This window comes from Oncorhynchus mykiss, chromosome 1, assembly GCF_057628025.1.
Source record: "Oncorhynchus mykiss isolate SJ-2025 chromosome 1, ASM5762802v1, whole genome shotgun sequence".
Taxonomy (NCBI): Eukaryota; Metazoa; Chordata; class Actinopteri; order Salmoniformes; family Salmonidae; genus Oncorhynchus; species Oncorhynchus mykiss.
The window spans coordinates 2078204-2095991 of NC_143022.1; the positions used below are offsets into that span (position 1 = coordinate 2078204).

General features: G+C 60.9%; 1 protein-coding gene across 1 annotated transcript in view; it reads right to left on the reverse strand.

Annotated features, from left to right (window-relative positions):
• Positions 1–3532: 3532 nt before the first annotated feature.
• LOC100135976 (cGMP-gated channel) overlaps positions 3533–17788 on the reverse strand; it is a 49594-nt gene continuing 35338 nt past the window's right edge. The window contains 5 exon segments of the mRNA NM_001124315.1: positions 3533–5695; positions 5698–5734; positions 5736–5825; positions 5828–5856; positions 5858–6077. Of these exon segments, the coding sequence (NP_001117787.1) occupies positions 4696–5695; positions 5698–5734; positions 5736–5825; positions 5828–5856; positions 5858–6077 (1376 nt within the window). The 3' untranslated portion in view covers positions 3533–4695.

Here is a 17788-nt window from a genome sequence, read left to right on the forward strand (position 1 = left end):
TGTGAAAAAGTCCTTAAGGTTTAACCAGATTTTTTTTCTCTCTCTCATTTAATCATTTGTAATAAAATCATAGGATAACGTGAATTCAAAATTCAGATATGATCGCCTATGACCACTAGGGGGCAATTAATTTCAATGTAACGTTGTCTCGACCACTTATCAGCTAGACGGCGCTCACCTTACTGCTGTCCCCGACCCACTCAGCAACAATGGTATTAATGCCGATTTAGGTTCTCTGTTGTCTTCCTCCATGTTCTCAGTACTTCTCATCAAGGTATCAAGGTCGTTGCAGTGATATATGACAGCGTGTTCATAGAAGTCCAACAATCTGTTGTTAACGCACTTTGTACTTGCAGAGCAATCATTGTACAATTTCTCCATCTGGACCATCACAGTCTTGTAGTCTGGTTCTAGATATGCCATCAGGGTATTGAGCCGACGTCTATCCGCATAACAACTGCAATCAGCTCTGTGGTTTTTCTCACTCTTTTTTTTTCTATTTTACCGGGCAATTCAGTTAAGAACAAATTCTTATTTACAATGACGGCCTTGGAACAGTGGGTTGCCTTGTTCAGGGGCAGAACGACACATTTTTACGTTGTCAGCTCGGGGATTCGATCTTGCAAACTTTCGGTTACTAATCCAACGCTCTAACCACCAGGCTACCCTGCCGCCCCAACGCTCTAACCACTAGGCTACCCTGCCGCCCCAACGCTTTAACCACTAGGCTACCCTGCCGCCCCAACGCTCTAACCACCAGGCTGCCCTGCCGCCCCGACGCTCTAACCACCAGGCTACCCTGCCGCCCCAACGCTCTAACCACCAGGCTACCCTGCCGCCCCAACGCTCTAACCACCAGGCTACCCTGCCGCCCCAACGCTCTAACCACCAGGCTACCCTGCCGCCCCAACGCTCTAACCACCAGGCTACCCTGCCGCCCCAACGCTCTAACCACCAGGCTACCCTGCCGCCCCAACGCTCTAACCACCAGGCTACCCTGCCGCCCCAACGCTCTAACCACCAGGCTACCCTGCCGCCCCAACGCTCTAACCACCAGGCTACCCTGCCGCCCCAACGCTCTAACCACCAGGCTACCCTGCCGCCCCAACGCTCTAACCACCAGGCTACCCTGCCGCCCCAACGCTCTAACCACCAGGCTACCCTGCCGCCCCAACGCTCTAACCACCAGGCTACCCTGCCGCCCCAACGCTCTAACCACCAGGCTACCCTGCCGCCCCAACGCTCTAACCACCAGGCTACCCTGCCGCCCCAACGCTCTAACCACCAGGCTACCCTGCCGCCCCAACGCTCTAACCACCAGGCTACCCTGCCGCCCCACTCTGTCCCTCATCGCACTGCTGCCTGCAACAGGATGGGTCTCCCGGTGTCTCCCTTTCAGCATTACACCTGTACTGCCGCTGTAGTTCAATTCCACCTCGCAATGTTTGCATTTCATCACCTTCTCATTTAACTGTTCAACGTACACAATACTTCACTGCTGTCGCTTCCCTGTCTCACTCACTGCCATTTTTACAACTGTTAACGACTGTGACCTGCCGGTGCGCTTTATATCCGTGGCAAATCATTTGAACGATACATACCTCCTATTTGCATTAAATGTTTGTTCAATTTGTATTTTTTGCCTTTATGATGATGATCGGGACCTGTTAGCGGTTTAATTGAGTAAAAAATAAAATAAAAAAAGTTTTCGGTTAGACATGTTTTCTAAACATTAATGATCCCAAATTCGTTTAAATGTTCAAACGTCTCACCCTTAGTTAGGGGGCCCCCCTAGATTTGACTCCAAATCCAATATGGCTGCCACATTACCATTAAATGGTGCTTTAATTCTTAAAAATCTAAGCTGACATATGGTATTGTTTTAAGAAGGCCATACCATGGATCATTTAGCTATTTGATATTGAATTGCAGGACCCCTGGTGAAATATTGAATTTGGCCTTTACTACTGTAGCCCATAGAAATACAGTAAAAAAAAATCTGAATCACAAGGAATAAGGTTTTGAAGTGTCTGTCCTATAGCTAGGAGATACTGTATAAGAACGCTCAGGATATATATATATATATCTATACACTACCGTTCAAAAGTTTGGGGTCACTTAGAAATGTCCTTGTTTTTGAAAGAGAAACATGTCAAAAAAAGTCAATTTTAAAATAACATCAAATTGATCAGAAATACAGTTTAGACGTTAATGTTGTAAATGACTACTGTAGCTGGAAACAGCTGATTTAAAAAAATAAAAATGAATATCTACATAGGCGTACAGAGGCCCATTATCAGAAACCATCACTCCTGTGTTCCAATGGCACATTGTCTTAGCTAATCCAAGTTTAGCATTTTAAAAGGCTAATTGATCATTAGAAAACCCTTTTGCAATTGTTAGCAGAGCTGAAAACTGTTGTGCTAATTAAAGAATCAATAAAACTGGTATTCTTTAGACTAGTTGAGTATCTGGAGCATCAGCATTTGTGGTGTTGATTACAGGCTCAAAATGGCCAGAAACTAAGCACTTTCTTCTGAAACTCGAATAGGCTGACGAGTTTCAGAAGAAAGTTATTTGTTTCTGGCCATTTTGAGCCTGTAATCGAATCCACAAATGCTGATGCTCGACTTCAGACGAGTCCCGTGGGGCTTATGGGGGTCTTGACTCTGTACCGTAACACCCTGTATATAGACTCCACATTGACTCTGTACCGTAACACCCTGTATATAGCCTCCACATTGACTCTGTACCGTAACACCCTGTATATAGCCTCCACATTGACTCTGTACCGTAACACCCTGTATATAGCCTCCACATTAACTCTGTACCGGTACCCCCTGTATATAGCCTCCACATTGACTCTGTACCGTAACACCCTGTATATAGCCTCCACATTGACTCTGTACCGTAACACCCTGTATATAGCCTCCACATTGACTCTGTACCGGTACCCCCTATATAAAGCCTCGCCAATGTTATTTTACTGCTGCTCTGTAATTATTTGTTATTTTTATTGTTTACTTATCTATTTTTTAGATGGACTATTGGTGGGCTATTGGTGGGCTATTGGTGGGCTATAGATGGGCTATAGATGGGCTATTGGTGGGCTATTGGTGGGCTATAGATGGGCTATAGATGGACTATTGGTGGGCTATAGATGCGCTATTGGTGGGCTATTGGTGGGCTATAGATGGGCTATTGGTGGGCTATAGATGGACTATTGCTGGGCTATTGATGGACTATATATGGACTATTGGTGGGCTATAGGTGGTATATTGATGGGCTATAGATGGACTATTGGTGGACTATTGGTGGGCTATAAATGGACTATTGGTGGGCTATAGATGGACTATTGGTGGGCTATTGATGGGTTATAGATGGACTATTGGTGGGCTATTGGTGTGCTATAGATGGTCTATTGGTGGACTATTGATGACAATATGAGCCAAAGCTATAATATAAGTGATAAACTACAATGTACAGGAACATTTGTCGGTCACTATAAAGACATAGAACACACACAATAACATTTGGTTTTTATTATTCATTTAATCGTTTGGTTGGAAGTGAACACTTGCTAATACATACCATTGCACATTTCATATTTACATTGTAGATCACGGCAGATCAAATACATGTTTTTGATGACGGTCTGGTCTTGTGATTTGTGCATATTTGAGGTACACTAATATTTTGGTCAAGTTTACATAACTTAAATTGTAAATCTGAAGTTATCAAATGGGATAATAACCTCCGTTGTAAAATACACCGTTTATGGACTGTAGTCGCCATAGAAATAGAATCACTTAGAATATGTTTCATTGCATGCCACATTCATACACATTGACAGATGATCAATAATACTAAATTATAATATTCTCTGTGAAGCACTTCATTCAACTAGACTCATAACATTTGAAAAATAAAGAATACATTTCCAAAACCACTAAAGGCTATATTATGAAAATGTCCTGTACAAAGAGTTGGTCTCTTTACCAGGGTTGGGTTCGATTCCATTTCAATTCAGAAAGTAAACCAAATTACGATTGCAATTCAAAATTTTACTAATTGTAAAGCATTGAAGAGTATTGAAATTGGAATAGAAATGTGGGTGTACAATCTCTGAATGGACTGGAATTGAATCGACCCGGCTCTCTTACTGCCCCAACGAGTGTCTCGAAACCAGTTCCATGCCATGATTCTGATTTTGGAGATGCACAAGTCTGTAACTTCTCAGTCACTGCATATGGAAAGCTGTATCCCAATGCATACACTGGATATGAACATATTGACATTTGACACATATTTAGAGGTGCATTTTTTTACTCAATAAGAAGGTACATAATACGCGGTTGATAATGTACATATGATGTATGAATACGAACAGTCAAAAGTATCAAACCATCTACCGTTTTATGTATTGTTTTTTTGAAAACCAAAAAAGAACATCTCTGTGTTAACTGTAAGGGCTCACACACACACTGGCAACACATCCCACACAGAGCTAACGGAGGAATGCCACGTTTTGTACAACTTCACGCACCCTGGTACGCCTTCACCTCTTCACCACTCCGACGCACCTTCCCTATTGAAACACGTCGAGTTGGCTTCGTCCTTTTAACTCTGCATTGCCCAGTGCGAAAGTTTCCTAAAGTCTCTGGGTAAATACATTGTGCCGTGTGCCTATTTAGTCTACTTGTCGGGCACCACCTCAGATATATCCTCGGGCCGGACTGACTTCACTGTTGACTCCATGTCGGTGATCCTCTGTTTAATCTTGCCCTGGCCGGATGTGAACTCAGCCATGATCTTGGCCAACTTGGACGTCATGATTTCCATATTACTCTCCAGCCTGAGGATCTTCTCCTCCATGTCCTTGGGGTCGGCACCTGCATTAGCGATTTCCTCATCGATCATGTTGTCCTTCATCAGCGTAGCCTTTCCCTTCTCTTCCAGGATCTTCTTGGCTTCGGGATACTCGGTGAGAGCCTCCATGAGATCATCTTTCGACAGAGCGAAGAGGTCAGAGTAACCCACGCTCCTGATGTTGGCCGTTCTCCTGTTACCAGCTTTGGAACCCTTGATGCCTAGGATACTGATATCTCCAAAGTACGCTCCGTCGCTGAGCACACACCACTGTGTCACCCCGTCTTCCGCAACCACAGCCAGCTTCCCTTCCTTAATGATGTACATCTCTCTGCCGATGTCTCCCTTCTTACAGATGTAATCTCCTGGGGAGAACACCTGAGGCTGCAGCTTCATCACCAACTCAATAAGCAGCCCAGCCTCGCATTCCTGGAAGATTTTCACTTTCTTCAGGGTATCCAGATGGACGTCGATGGCAATCTCGGCCTTCAGCTTGTCCGGCAGGTTCTTCAGCACCTCCTTCTCATCGCAGGTCTTCTTCTCCGTCCAGAGGTAGTCAAACCACTTGATGACCCTGGCCTCCAGATCCTTGGAGACCTTACGGAACTGCATGTATTGCTTGATGGAGTCGATCTTAGCCTGGAAGTCCGCACGGTTTTTGTTCATGTTGGAGATCATGGCGCCAACATTACCGACAATGGTGGCGAAAATCAGCACGCCGATGAGGAAGTCGGCGACCACGAAGAGGTACTCAAAGTCCCTGACGGGGGGCGGGGTTTCTCCGATGGTGGTCAGGGTCAGGGTCGACCAATAGAGACAGTAGATGTACTTCCTGGAAAGGCGGCCGTGCTCAGGGTGACTGATGTTTGGGTACACCCAGGTGTCGGACCCGAACCCGATGATCTTGGAGATGGCGAAGAAGATGCAGGCATTCCAGTGGATGATGATCAGGATGTAAAGTACCAGGTTGCTGATTCGGAAAACGTTGGGGAAGCTGGTTCTGGTTTCAGTGCGGTCAAAGTACTCAAAGAGGCGGTTCATCTTTGTGAGTCGGTTCAGTCTGAGCTCGGGGTTGTTGATGCCCACTTTCAGAAAAAGCAGGTCTGTGGGTATCATTGAAATGACGTCCCATTTGAACTGTGCCGTTTGTCTGTATTTGTCTAGAAGCTTTTGTTTGTCTTTCACAAGCAGCCCCTGTTCCAAATAACCTTTTAAGATAATGAAGAGAAAATGTAATTAGTGAAAAACAAAAGTAAATTAATTTTGACTGCATGAAAGTGTCTACTGCCTCTCTTGCTTGACAAATCACAAATGATCAAAGACACCCCTACTAACGTTGATCAAATCCCCACCGGTCTTCCCAGCCCCACTGGTCTTCCCAGCCCCACTGGTCTTCCCAGCCCCACTGGTCTTCCCAGCCCCACTGGTCTTCCCAGCCCCACCGGTCTTCCCATCCCAGCCCCACCGGTCTTCCCATCCCAGCCCCACCGGTCTTCCCATCCCAGCCCCACTGGTCTTCCCACCCCAGCCCCAACGGTCTTCCCACCCCAGCCCCACTGGTCTTCCCACCCCAGCCCCACCGGTCTTCCCATCCCAGCCCCACCGGTCTTCCCATCCCAGCCCCACCGGTCTTCCCATCCCAGCCCCACCGGTCTTCCCACCCCAGCCCCACCGGTCTTCCCAGCCCCCCCGGTCTTCACATCCCAGCCCCACCGGTCTTTCCAGCCCAGCCCCACTGGTCTTCACATCCCAGCCCCGCTGGTCTTCACATCCCAGCCCCACTGGTCTTCACATCCCAGCACCACTGGTCTTCCCACCCCTGCCCCACTGGTCTTCCCATCCCAGCCCCACCGGTCTTCCCACCCCAGCCCCACCGGTCTTCCCAGCCCCCCCGGTCTTCACATCCCAGCCCCACCGGTCTTCCCATCCCAGCTCCACCGGTCTTCCCATCCCAGCCCCACTGGTCTTCCCACCCCAGCCCCACCCGTCTTCCCACCCGTCTTCCCACCCCAGCCCCACCCGTCTTCCCACCCCAGCCCCACCCGTCTTCCCACCCCAGCCCCAACGGTCTTCCCATCCCAGCCCCACCGGTCTTCCCATCCCAGCCCCACCGGTCTTCCCATCCCAGCCCCACCGGTCTTCCCATCCCAGCCCCACCGGTCTTCCCATCCCAGCCCCACCGGTCTTCACACCCCAGCCCCAACGGTCTTCCCATCCCAGCCCCACCGGTCTTCCCATCCCAGCCCCACCGGTCTTCCCATCCCAGCCCCACCGGTCTTCCCACCCCAGCCCCACCGGTCTTCACATCCCAGCCCCGCCGGTCTTCACACCCCAGCCCCACCGGTCTTCCCAGCCCAGCCCCACCGGCCTTCCCAGCCCAGCCCCACCGGTCTTTCCAGCCCAACCCCACTGGTCTTCACATCCCAGCCCCACTGGTCTTCACATCCCAGCCACACTGGTCTTCACATCCCAGCCCCACTGGTCTTCACATCCCAGCCCCACTGGTCTTCCCACCCCTGCCCCACTGGTCTTCCCATCCCAGCCCTACCGGTCTTCCCATCCCAGCCCCACCGGTCTTCCCAGCCCCCCCGGTCTTCACATCCCAGCCCCACTGGTCTTCCCACCCCAGCCCCACCCGTCTTCCTACCCCAGCCCCACCCGTCTTCCCACCCAGACCCGCTGGTCTTCACACCCCAGCCCCGCCGGTCTTCACATCCCAGCCCCGCCTGTCTTCACATCCCAGCCCCGCCTGTCTTCACATCCCAGCCCCGCCTGTCTTCACATCCCAGCCCCGCCGGTCTTCACACCCCAGCCCCACCGGTCTTCCCACCCCAGCCCCACCGGTCTTCCCACCCCAGCCCCGCCGGTCTTCACATCCCAGCCCCGCCGGTCTTCCCACCCCAGCCCCACCCGTCTTCCCACCCCAGCCCCACCCGTCTTCCCACCCCAGCCCCACCCGTCTTCCCCACCCGTCTTCCCAGCACCACCGGTCTTCCCACCCCAGCCCCACCGGTCTTCCCACCCCAGCCCCGCCGGTCTTCACATCCCAGCCCCACCGGTCTTCACATCCCAGCCCCACCTGTCTTCCCAGCCCAGCCCCGCCGGTCTTCACATCCCAGCCCCGCTGGTCTTCACACCCCAGCCCCCCGGTCTTCCCACCACAGCCCCACCGGTCTTCCCACCCCAGCCCTGCCGGTCTTCACATCCCAGCCCCACTGGTCTTCCCACCCCAGCCCCACCGGTCTTCACATCCCAGCCCCACCCGTCTTCACATCCCAGCCCCGCCTGTCTTCACATCCCAGCCCCGCTGGTCTTCACACCCCAGCCCCACCGGTCTTCCCACCCCAGTCCCACAGGTCTTCCCACCCCAGCCCCGCCGGTCTTCACATCCCAGCCCCACCGGTCTTCACATCCCAGCCCCACCGGTCTTCCCAGCCCAGCCCCGCCGGTCTTCACATCCCAGCCCCACCGGTCTTCCCATCCCAGCTCCACCGGTCTTCACATCCCAGCCCCGCCGGTCTTCACATCCCAGCCCCGCCGGTCTTCACATCCCAGCCCCACCGGTCTCCACACCCCAGCACCACCGGTCTTCACATCCCAGCCCCACCGGTCTTCCCATCCCAGCCCCACTGGTCTTCCCACCCCAGCCCCACCGGTCTTCCCACCCCAGCCCCACCGGTCTTCCCACCCCAGCCCCACCGGTCTTCCCACCCCAGCCCCACCCGTCTTCCCACCCCAGCCCCACCCGTCTTCCCACCCCAGCCCCACCCGTCTTCCCACCCGTCTTCCCACCCCAGCCCCACCCGTCTTCCCACCCCAGCCCCACCCGTCTTCCCACCCCAGCCCCACCCGTCTTCCCACCCGTCTTCCCCACCGGTCTTCCCACCCCAGCCCCACCGGTCTTCACATCCCAGCCCCGCCGGTCTACCCAACCCAGCCCCGCCGGTCTTCACATCCCAGCCCTGCTGGTCTTCACACCCCAGCCCCACCGGTCTTCCCACCCCAGCCCCGCCGGTCTTCCCACCCCAGCCCCGCCGGTCTTCACATCCCAGCCCCACTGGTCTTCCCACCCCAGCCCCACCGGTCTTCACATCCCAGCCCCACCCGTCTTCCCACCCAGCCCCCCTGGTCTTCCCATCCCAGCCCCACCGGTCTTCACATCTCAGCCCACGCCGGTCTTCACATCCCAGCCCCCGCCGGTCTTCACATCCCAGCCCCGCCGGTCTTCACATCCCAGCCCCGCCGGTCTTCACATCCCAGCCCCGCCGGTCTTCACATCCCAGCCCCGCCGGTCTTCACATCCCAGCCCCGCCGGTCTTCACATCCCAGCCCCGCCGGTCTTCACACCCCAGCACCACCGGTCTTCCCACCCCAGCCCCACCGGTCTTCCCACCCCAGCCCCACCGGTCTTCACATTCCAGCCCCACTGGTCTTCCCACCCCAGCCCCGCCGGTCTTCACATCCCAGCCCCACTGGTCTTCCCACCCCAGCCCCACCGGTCTTCACATCCCAGCCCCACCCGTCTTCCCACCCAGCCCCCCTGGTCTTCCCATCCCAGCCCCACCGGTCTTCACATCCCAGCCCCCGCCGGTCTTCCCAGCCCAGCCCCACCGGCCTTCCCAGCCCAGCCCCACCGGTCTTTCCAGCCCAGCCCCACTGGTCTTCAAATCCCAGCCCCGCTGGTCTTCACATCCCAGCCCCACTGGTCTTCACATCCCAGCACCACTGGTCTTCCCACCCCTGCCCCACTGGTCTTCCCATCCCAGCCCCACCGGTCTTCCCACCCCAGCCCCACCGGTCTTCCCAGCCCCCCCGGTCTTCACATCCCAGCCCCACCGGTCTTCCCATCCCAGCTCCACCGGTCTTCCCATCCCAGCCCCACTGGTCTTCCCACCCCAGCCCCACCCGTCTTCCCACCCCAGCCCCACCCGTCTTCCCATCCCAGCCCCACCCGTCTTCCCACCCCAGCCCCAACGGTCTTCCCATCCCAGCCCCAACGGTCTTCCCATCCCAGCCCCACCGGTCTTCCCATCCCAGCCCCACCGGTCTTCCCATCCCAGCCCCACCGGTCTTCCCACCCCAGCCCCACCGGTCTTCCCAGCCCCCCCGGTCTTCACATCCCAGCCCCGCCGGTCTTCCCAGCCCAGCCCCGCCGGTCTTCCCAGCCCAGCCCCGCCGGTCTTCCCAGCCCAGCCCCACCGGTCTTCCCAGCCCAGCCCCACCGGCCTTCCCAGCCCAGCCCCACCGGTCTTTCCAGCCCAACCCCACTGGTCTTCACATCCCAGCCACACTGGTCTTCACATCCCAGCCCCACTGGTCTTCCCACCCCTGCCCCACTGGTCTTCCCATCCCAGCCCTACCGGTCTTCCCATCCCAGCCCCACCGGTCTTCCCAGCCCCCCCGGTCTTCACATCCCAGCCCCACTGGTCTTCCCACCCCAGCCCCACCCGTCTTCCTACCCCAGCCCCACCCGTCTTCCCACCCAGACCCGCTGGTCTTCACACCCCAGCCCCGCCGGTCTTCACATCCCAGCCCCGCCTGTCTTCACATCCCAGCCCCGCCTGTCTTCACATCCCAGCCCCGCCTGTCTTCACATCCCAGCCCCGCCGGTCTTCACACCCCAGCCCCACCGGTCTTCCCACCCCAGCCCCACCGGTCTTCCCACCCCAGCCCCGCCGGTCTTCACATCCCAGCCCCGCCGGTCTTCCCACCCCAGCCCCACCCGTCTTCCCACCCCAGCCCCACCCATCTTCCCACCCGTCTTCCCACCCCAGCCCCACCCGTCTTCCCCACCCGTCTTCCCAGCACCACTGGTCTTCCCACCCCAGCCCCACCGGTCTTCCCACCCCAGCCCCGCCGGTCTTCACATCCCAGCCCCACCGGTCTTCACATCCCAGCCCCACCTGTCTTCCCAGCCCAGCCCCGCCGGTCTTCACATCCCAGCCCCGCTGGTCTTCACACCCCAGCCCCCCGGTCTTCCCACCACAGCCCCACCGGTCTTCCCACCCCAGCCCTGCCGGTCTTCACATCCCAGCCCCACTGGTCTTCCCACCCCAGCCCCACCGGTCTTCACATCCCAGCCCCACCCGTCTTCACACCCCAGCCCCACCGGTCTTCCCACCCCAGTCCCACAGGTCTTCCCACCCCAGCCCCACCGGTCTTCCCACCCCAGCCCCGCCGGTCTTCACATCCCAGCCCCACCGGTCTTCACATCCCAGCCCCACCTGTCTTCCCAGCCCAGCCCCGCCGGTCTTCACATCCCAGCCCCGCTGGTCTTCACACCCCAGCCCCCCGGTCTTCCCACCACAGCCCCACCGGTCTTCCCACCCCAGCCCTGCCGGTCTTCACATCCCAGCCCCACTGGTCTTCCCACCCCAGCCCCACCGGTCTTTACATCCCAGCCCCACCCGTCTTCACACCCCAGCCCCACCGGTCTTCCCACCCCAGTCCCACAGGTCTTCCCACCCCAGCCCCGCCGGTCTTCACATCCCAGCCCCACCGGTCTTCACATCCCAGCCCCACCGGTCTTCCCAGCCCAGCCCCGCCGGTCTTCACATCCCAGCCCCACCGGTCTTCCCATCCCAGCTCCACCGGTCTTCACATCCCAGCCCCGCCGGTCTTCACATCCCAGCCCCGCCGGTCTTCACATCCCAGCCCCACCGGTCTCCACACCCCAGCACCACCGGTCTTCACATCCCAGCCCCACCGGTCTTCCCACCCCAGCCCCACCGGTCTTCCCACCCCAGCCCCACCGGTCTTCCCACCCCAGCCCCACCGGTCTTCCCACCCCAGCCCCACCCGTCTTCCCACCCCAGCCCCACCTGTCTTCCCACCCGTCTTCCCACCCCAGCCCCACCCGTCTTCCCACCCGTCTTCCCACCCGTCTTCCCCACCGGTCTTCCCACCCCAGCCCCACCGGTCTTCCCACCCCAGCCCCACCGGTCTTCCCACCCCAGCCCCGCCGGTCTTCACATCCCAGCCCCACCGGTCTTCACATCCCAGCCCCACCGGTCTTCACATCCCAGCCCCACCGGTCTTCACAACCCAGCCCCGCCGGTCTTCCCAGCCCAGCCCCGCCGGTCTTCACATCCCAGCCCCGCTGGTCTTCCCACCCCAGCCCCACCGGTCTTCCCACCCCAGCCCCGCCGGTCTTCCCACCCCAGCCCCGCCGGTCTTCACATCCCAGCCCCACTGGTCTTCCCACCCCAGCCCCACCGGTCTTCACATCCCAGCCCCACCCGTCTTCCCACCCAGCCCCCCTGGTCTTCCCATCCCAGCCCCACCAGTCTTCACATCCCAGCCCGCGCCGGTCTTCACATCCCAGCCCCCGCCGGTCTTCACATCCCAGCCCCCGCCGGTCTTCACATCCCAGCCCCCGCCGGTCTTCACATCCCAGCCCCCGCCGGTCTTCACATCCCAGCCCCGCCGGTCTTCACATCCCAGCCCCGCCGGTCTTCACATCCCAGCCCCGCCGGTCTTCACATCCCAGCCCCCCCGGTCTTCACATCCCAGCCCAACCGGTCTTCCCATCCCAGCTCCACCGGTCTTCACATCCCAGCCCCACCCGTCTTCCCACCCAGCCCCCCTGGTCTTCCCATCCCAGCCCCACCAGTCTTCACATACCAGCCCCACCGGTCTTCCCACCCAGCCCCACCGGTCTTCCCACCCCAGCCCCACCCGTCTTCCCACCCCAGCCCCGCCCGTCTTCCCACCCAGCCCCACACGTCTTCCCACCCGTCTTCCCACCCCAGCCCCACCCGTCTTCCCACCCCAGCCCCACCCGTCTTCCCACCCCAGCACCCGTCTTCCCACCCCAGCCCCACCCGTCTTCCCACCCCAGCCCCACCCACCGGTCTTCCCAGGCCCCCCGGTCTTCACATCCCAGCCCCACCGGTCTTCCCATCCCAGCTCCACCGGTCATCCCATCCCAGCTCCGCCGGTCTTCACATCCCAGCCCCGCCGGTCTACCCAACCCAGCCCCGCCGGTCTTCACATCCCAGCCCTGCTGGTCTTCACACCCCAGCCCCGCCGGTCTTCCCACCCCAGCCCCGCCGGTCTTCCCACCCCAGCCCCGCCGGTCTTCACATCCCAGCCCCACTGGTCTTCCCACCCCAGCCCCACCAGTCTTCACATCCCAGCCCCACCCGTCTTCCCACCCAGCCCCCCTGGTCTTCCCACCCAGCCCCCCTGGTCTTCCCATCCCAGCCCCACCGGTCTTCACATCCCAGCCCACGCCGGTCTTCACATCCCAGCCCCCGCCGGTCTTCACATCCCAGCCCCGCCGGTCTTCACATCCCAGCCCCGCCGGTCTTCACATCCCAGCCCCGCCGGTCTTCACATCCCAGCCCCGCCGGTCTTCACATCCCAGCCCCGCCGGTCTTCACATCCCAGCCCCGCCGGTCTTCACATCCCAGCCCCGCCGGTCTTCCCACCCCAGCCCCACCGGTCTTCCCACCCCAGCCCCGCCGGTCTTCACATTCCAGCCCCACTGGTCTTCCCACCCCAGCCCCGCCGGTCTTCACATCCCAGCCCCACTGGTCTTCCCACCCCAGCCCCGCCGGTCTTCACATCCCAGCCCCACCGGTCTTCACATCCCAGCCCCACCGGTCATCACATCCCAGCCCCGCCGGTCTTCCCAGCCCAGCCCCGCCGGTCTTCACATCCCAGCCCCGCCGGTCTTCACACCCCAGCCCCGCCGGTCTTCCCACCCCAGCCCCGCCGGTCTTCCCACCCCAGCCCCGCCGGTCTTCACATCCCAGCCCCACTGGTCTTCCCACCCCAGCCCCACCGGTCTTCACATCCCAGCCCCACCCGTCTTCCCACCCAGCCCCCCTGGTCTTCCCATCCCAGCCCCACCGGTCTTCACATCCCAGCCCACGCCGGTCTTCACATCCCAGCCCCCGCCGGTCTTCACATCCCAGCCCCCGCCGGTCTTCACATCCCAGCCCCCGCCGGTCTTCACATCCCAGCCCCCGCCGGTCTTCACATCCCAGCCCCGCCGGTCTTCACATCCCAGCCCCGCCGGTCTTCACATCCCAGCCCCGCCGGTCTTCACATCCCAGCCCCGCCGGTCTTCACATCCCAGCCCAACCGGTCTTCCCATCCCAGCTCCACCGGTCTTCACACCCCAGCCCCACCGGTCTTCACATCCCAGCCCCACCGGTCTTTCCACCCCAGCCCCACCGGTCTTCCCACCCCAGCCCCACCCGTCTTCCCACCCCAGCCCCGCCCGTCTTCCCACCCCAGCCCCACCCGTCTTCCCACCCGTCTTCCCACCCCAGCCCCACCCGTCTTCCCACCCCAGCCCCACCCGTCTTCCCACCCCAGCCCCACCCGTCTTCCCACCCCAGCCCCACCCGTCTTCCCACCCCAGCCCCACCCACCGGTCTTCCCAGGCCCCCCGGTCTTCACATCCCAGCCCCACCGGTCTTCCCATCCCAGCTCCACCGGTCTTCACATCCCAGCCCCGCCGGTCTTCACATCCCAGCCCCGCCGGTCTTCCCAGCCCAGCCCCACTGGTCTTCCCACCCCAGCCCCACCGGTCTTCACATCCCAGCCCCACCGGTCTTCACATCCCAGCCCCACCGGTCTTCACATCCCAGCCCCGCCGGTCTACCCAACCCAGCCCCGCCGGTCTTCACATCCCAGCCCTGCTGGTCTTCACACCCCAGCCCCACCGGTCTTCCCACCCCAGCCCCGCCGGTCTTCCCACCCCAGCCCCGCCGGTCTTCACATCCCAGCCCCACTGGTCTTCCCACCCCAGCCCCACCGGTCTTCACATCCCAGCCCCACCCGTCTTCCCACCCAGCCCCCCTGGTCTTCCCATCCCAGCCCCACCGGTCTTCACATCCCAGCCCCCGCCGGTCTTCACATCCCAGCCCCGCCGGTCTTCACATCCCAGCCCCGCCGGTCTTCACATCCCAGCCCCGCCGGTCTTCACATCCCAGCCCCGCCGGTCTTCACATCCCAGCCCCGCCGGTCTTCACACCCCAGCACCACCGGTCTTCACATCCCAGCCCCACCGGTCTTCCCAGCCCAGCCCCACTGGTCTTCCCACCCCAGCCCCACCGGTCTACCCAACCCAGCCCCGCCGGTCTACCCAACCCAGCCCCGCCGGTCTACCCAACCCAGCCCCGCCGGTCTTCACATCCCAGCCCTGCTGGTCTTCACACCCCAGCCCCACCGGTCTTCCCACCCCAGCCCCGCCGGTCTTCCCACCCCAGCCCCGCCGGTCTTCACATCCCAGCCCCACTGGTCTTCCCACCCCAGCCCCACCGGTCTTCACATCCCAGCCCCACCCGTCTTCCCACCCAGCCCCCCTGGTCTTCCCATCCCAGCCCCACCGGTCTTCACATCCCAGCCCCCGCCGGTCTTCACATCCCAGCCCCGCCGGTCTTCACATCCCAGCCCCGCCGGTCTTCACATCCCAGCCCCGCCGGTCTTCACATCCCAGCCCCGCCGGTCTTCACATGCCAGCCCCACCGGTCTTCACACCCCAGCACCACCGGTCTTCACATCCCAGCCCCACCGGTCTTCCCAGCCCAGCCCCACTGGTCTTCCCACCCCAGCCCCACCGGTCTTCACATCCCAGCCCCACCGGTCTTCACATCCCAGCCCCACCGGTCTTCACATCCCAGCCCCACCGGTCTTCACATCCCAGCCCCGCCGGTCTACCCAACCCAGCCCCGCCGGTCTTCACATCCCAGCCCTGCTGGTCTTCACACCCCAGCCCCGCCGGTCTTCCCACCCCAGCCCCGCCGGTCTTCCCACCCCAGCCCCGCCGGTCTTCCCACCCCAGCCCCGCCGGTCTTCACATCCCAGCCCCACTGGTCTTCCCACCCCAGCCCCACCGGTCTTCACATCCCAGCCCCGCCGGTCTTCACATCCCAGCCCCGCCGGTCTTCACATCCCAGCCCCACCGGTCTTCACACCCCAGCACCACCGGTCTTCACATCCCAGCCCCACCGGTCTTCCCAGCCCAGCCCCACTGGTCTTCCCACCCCAGCCCCACCGGTCTTCACATCCCAGCCCCACCGGTCTTCACATCCCAGCCCCACCGGTCTTCACATCCCAGCCCCACCGGTCTTCACATCCCAGCCCCGCCGGTCTACCCAACCCAGCCCCGCCGGTCTTCACATCCCAGCCCTGCTGGTCTTCACACCCCAGCCCCGCCGGTCTTCCCACCCCAGCCCCGCCGGTCTTCCCACCCCAGCCCCGCCGGTCTTCCCACCCCAGCCCCGCCGGTCTTCACATCCCAGCCCCACTGGTCTTCCCACCCCAGCCCCACCGGTCTTCACATCCCAGCCCCACCCGTCTTCCCACCCAGCCCCCCTGGTCTTCCCATCCCAGCCCCACCGGTCTTCACATCCCAGCCCACGCCGGTCTTCACATCCCAGCCCCCGCCGGTCTTCACATCCCAGCCCCGCCGGTCTTCACATCCCAGCCCCGCCGGTCTTCACATCCCAGCCCCGCCGGTCTTCACATCCCAGTCCCGCCGGTCTTCACATCCCAGCCCCGCCGGTCTTCACATCCCAGCCCCGCCGGTCTTCACATCCCAGCCCCGCCGGTCTTCACATCCCAGCCCCGCCGGTCTTCACATCCCAGCCCCGCCGGTCTTCACATCCCAGCCCCGCCGGTCTTCACATCCCAGCCCCGCCGGTCTTCACACCCCAGCACCACCGGTCTTCCCACCCCAGCCCCACCGGTCTTCCCACCCCAGCCCCGCCGGTCTTCACATTCCAGCCCCACTGGTCTTCCCACCCCAGCCCCGCCGGTCTTCACATCCCAGCCCCGCCGGTCTTCACATCCCAGCCCCACTGGTCTTCCCACCCCAGCCCCACTGGTCTTCACATCCCAGCCCCACCCGTCTTCCCACCCAGCCCCCCTGGTCTTCCCACCCAGCCCCCCTGGTCTTCCCATCCCAGCCCCACCGGTCTTCACATCCCAGCCCCCGCCGGCCTTCCCAGCCCAGCCCCACCGGTCTTTCCAGCCCAGCCCCACTGGTCTTCACATCCCAGCCCCGCTGGTCTTCACAGCCCAGCCCCACTGGTCTTCACATCCCAGCACCACTGGTCTTCCCACCCCTGCCCCACTGGTCTTCCCATCCCAGCCCCACCGGTCTTCCCACCCCAGCACCACCGGTCTTCCCAGCCCCCCCGGTCTTCACATCCCAGCCCCACCGGTCTTCCCATCCCAGCTCCACCGGTCTTCCCATCCCAGCCCCACTGGTCTTCCCACCCCAGCCCCACCCGTCTTCCCACCCCAGCCCCACCCGTCTTCCCACCCCAGCCCCACCCGTCTTCCCACCCCGGCCCCAACGGTCTTCCCATCCCAGCCCCAACGGTCTTCACATCCCAGCCCCACCGGTCTTCACATCCCAGCCCCACCTGTCTTCCCAGCCCAGCCCCGCCGGTCTTCACATCCCAGCCCCGCTGGTCTTCACACCCCAGCCCCCCGGTCTTCCCACCACAGCCCCACCGGTCTTCCCACCCCAGCCCTGCCGGTCTTCACATCCCAGCCCCACTGGTCTTCCCACCCCAGCCCCACCGGTCTTCACATCCCAGCCCCACCCGTCTTCACATCCCAGCCCCGCCTGTCTTCACATCCCAGCCCCGCTGGTCTTCACACCCCAGCCCCACCGGTCTTCCCACCCCAGTCCCACAGGTCTTCCCACCCCAGCCCCGCCGGTCTTCACATCCCAGCCCCACCGGTCTTCACATCCCAGCCCCACCGGTCTTCCCAGCCCAGCCCCGCCGGTCTTCACATCCCAGCCCCACCGGTCTTCCCATCCCAGCTCCACCGGTCTTCACATCCCAGCCCCGCCGGTCTTCACATCCCAGCCCCGCCGGTCTTCACATCCCAGCCCCACCGGTCTCCACACCCCAGCACCACCGGTCTTCACATCCCAGCCCCACCGGTC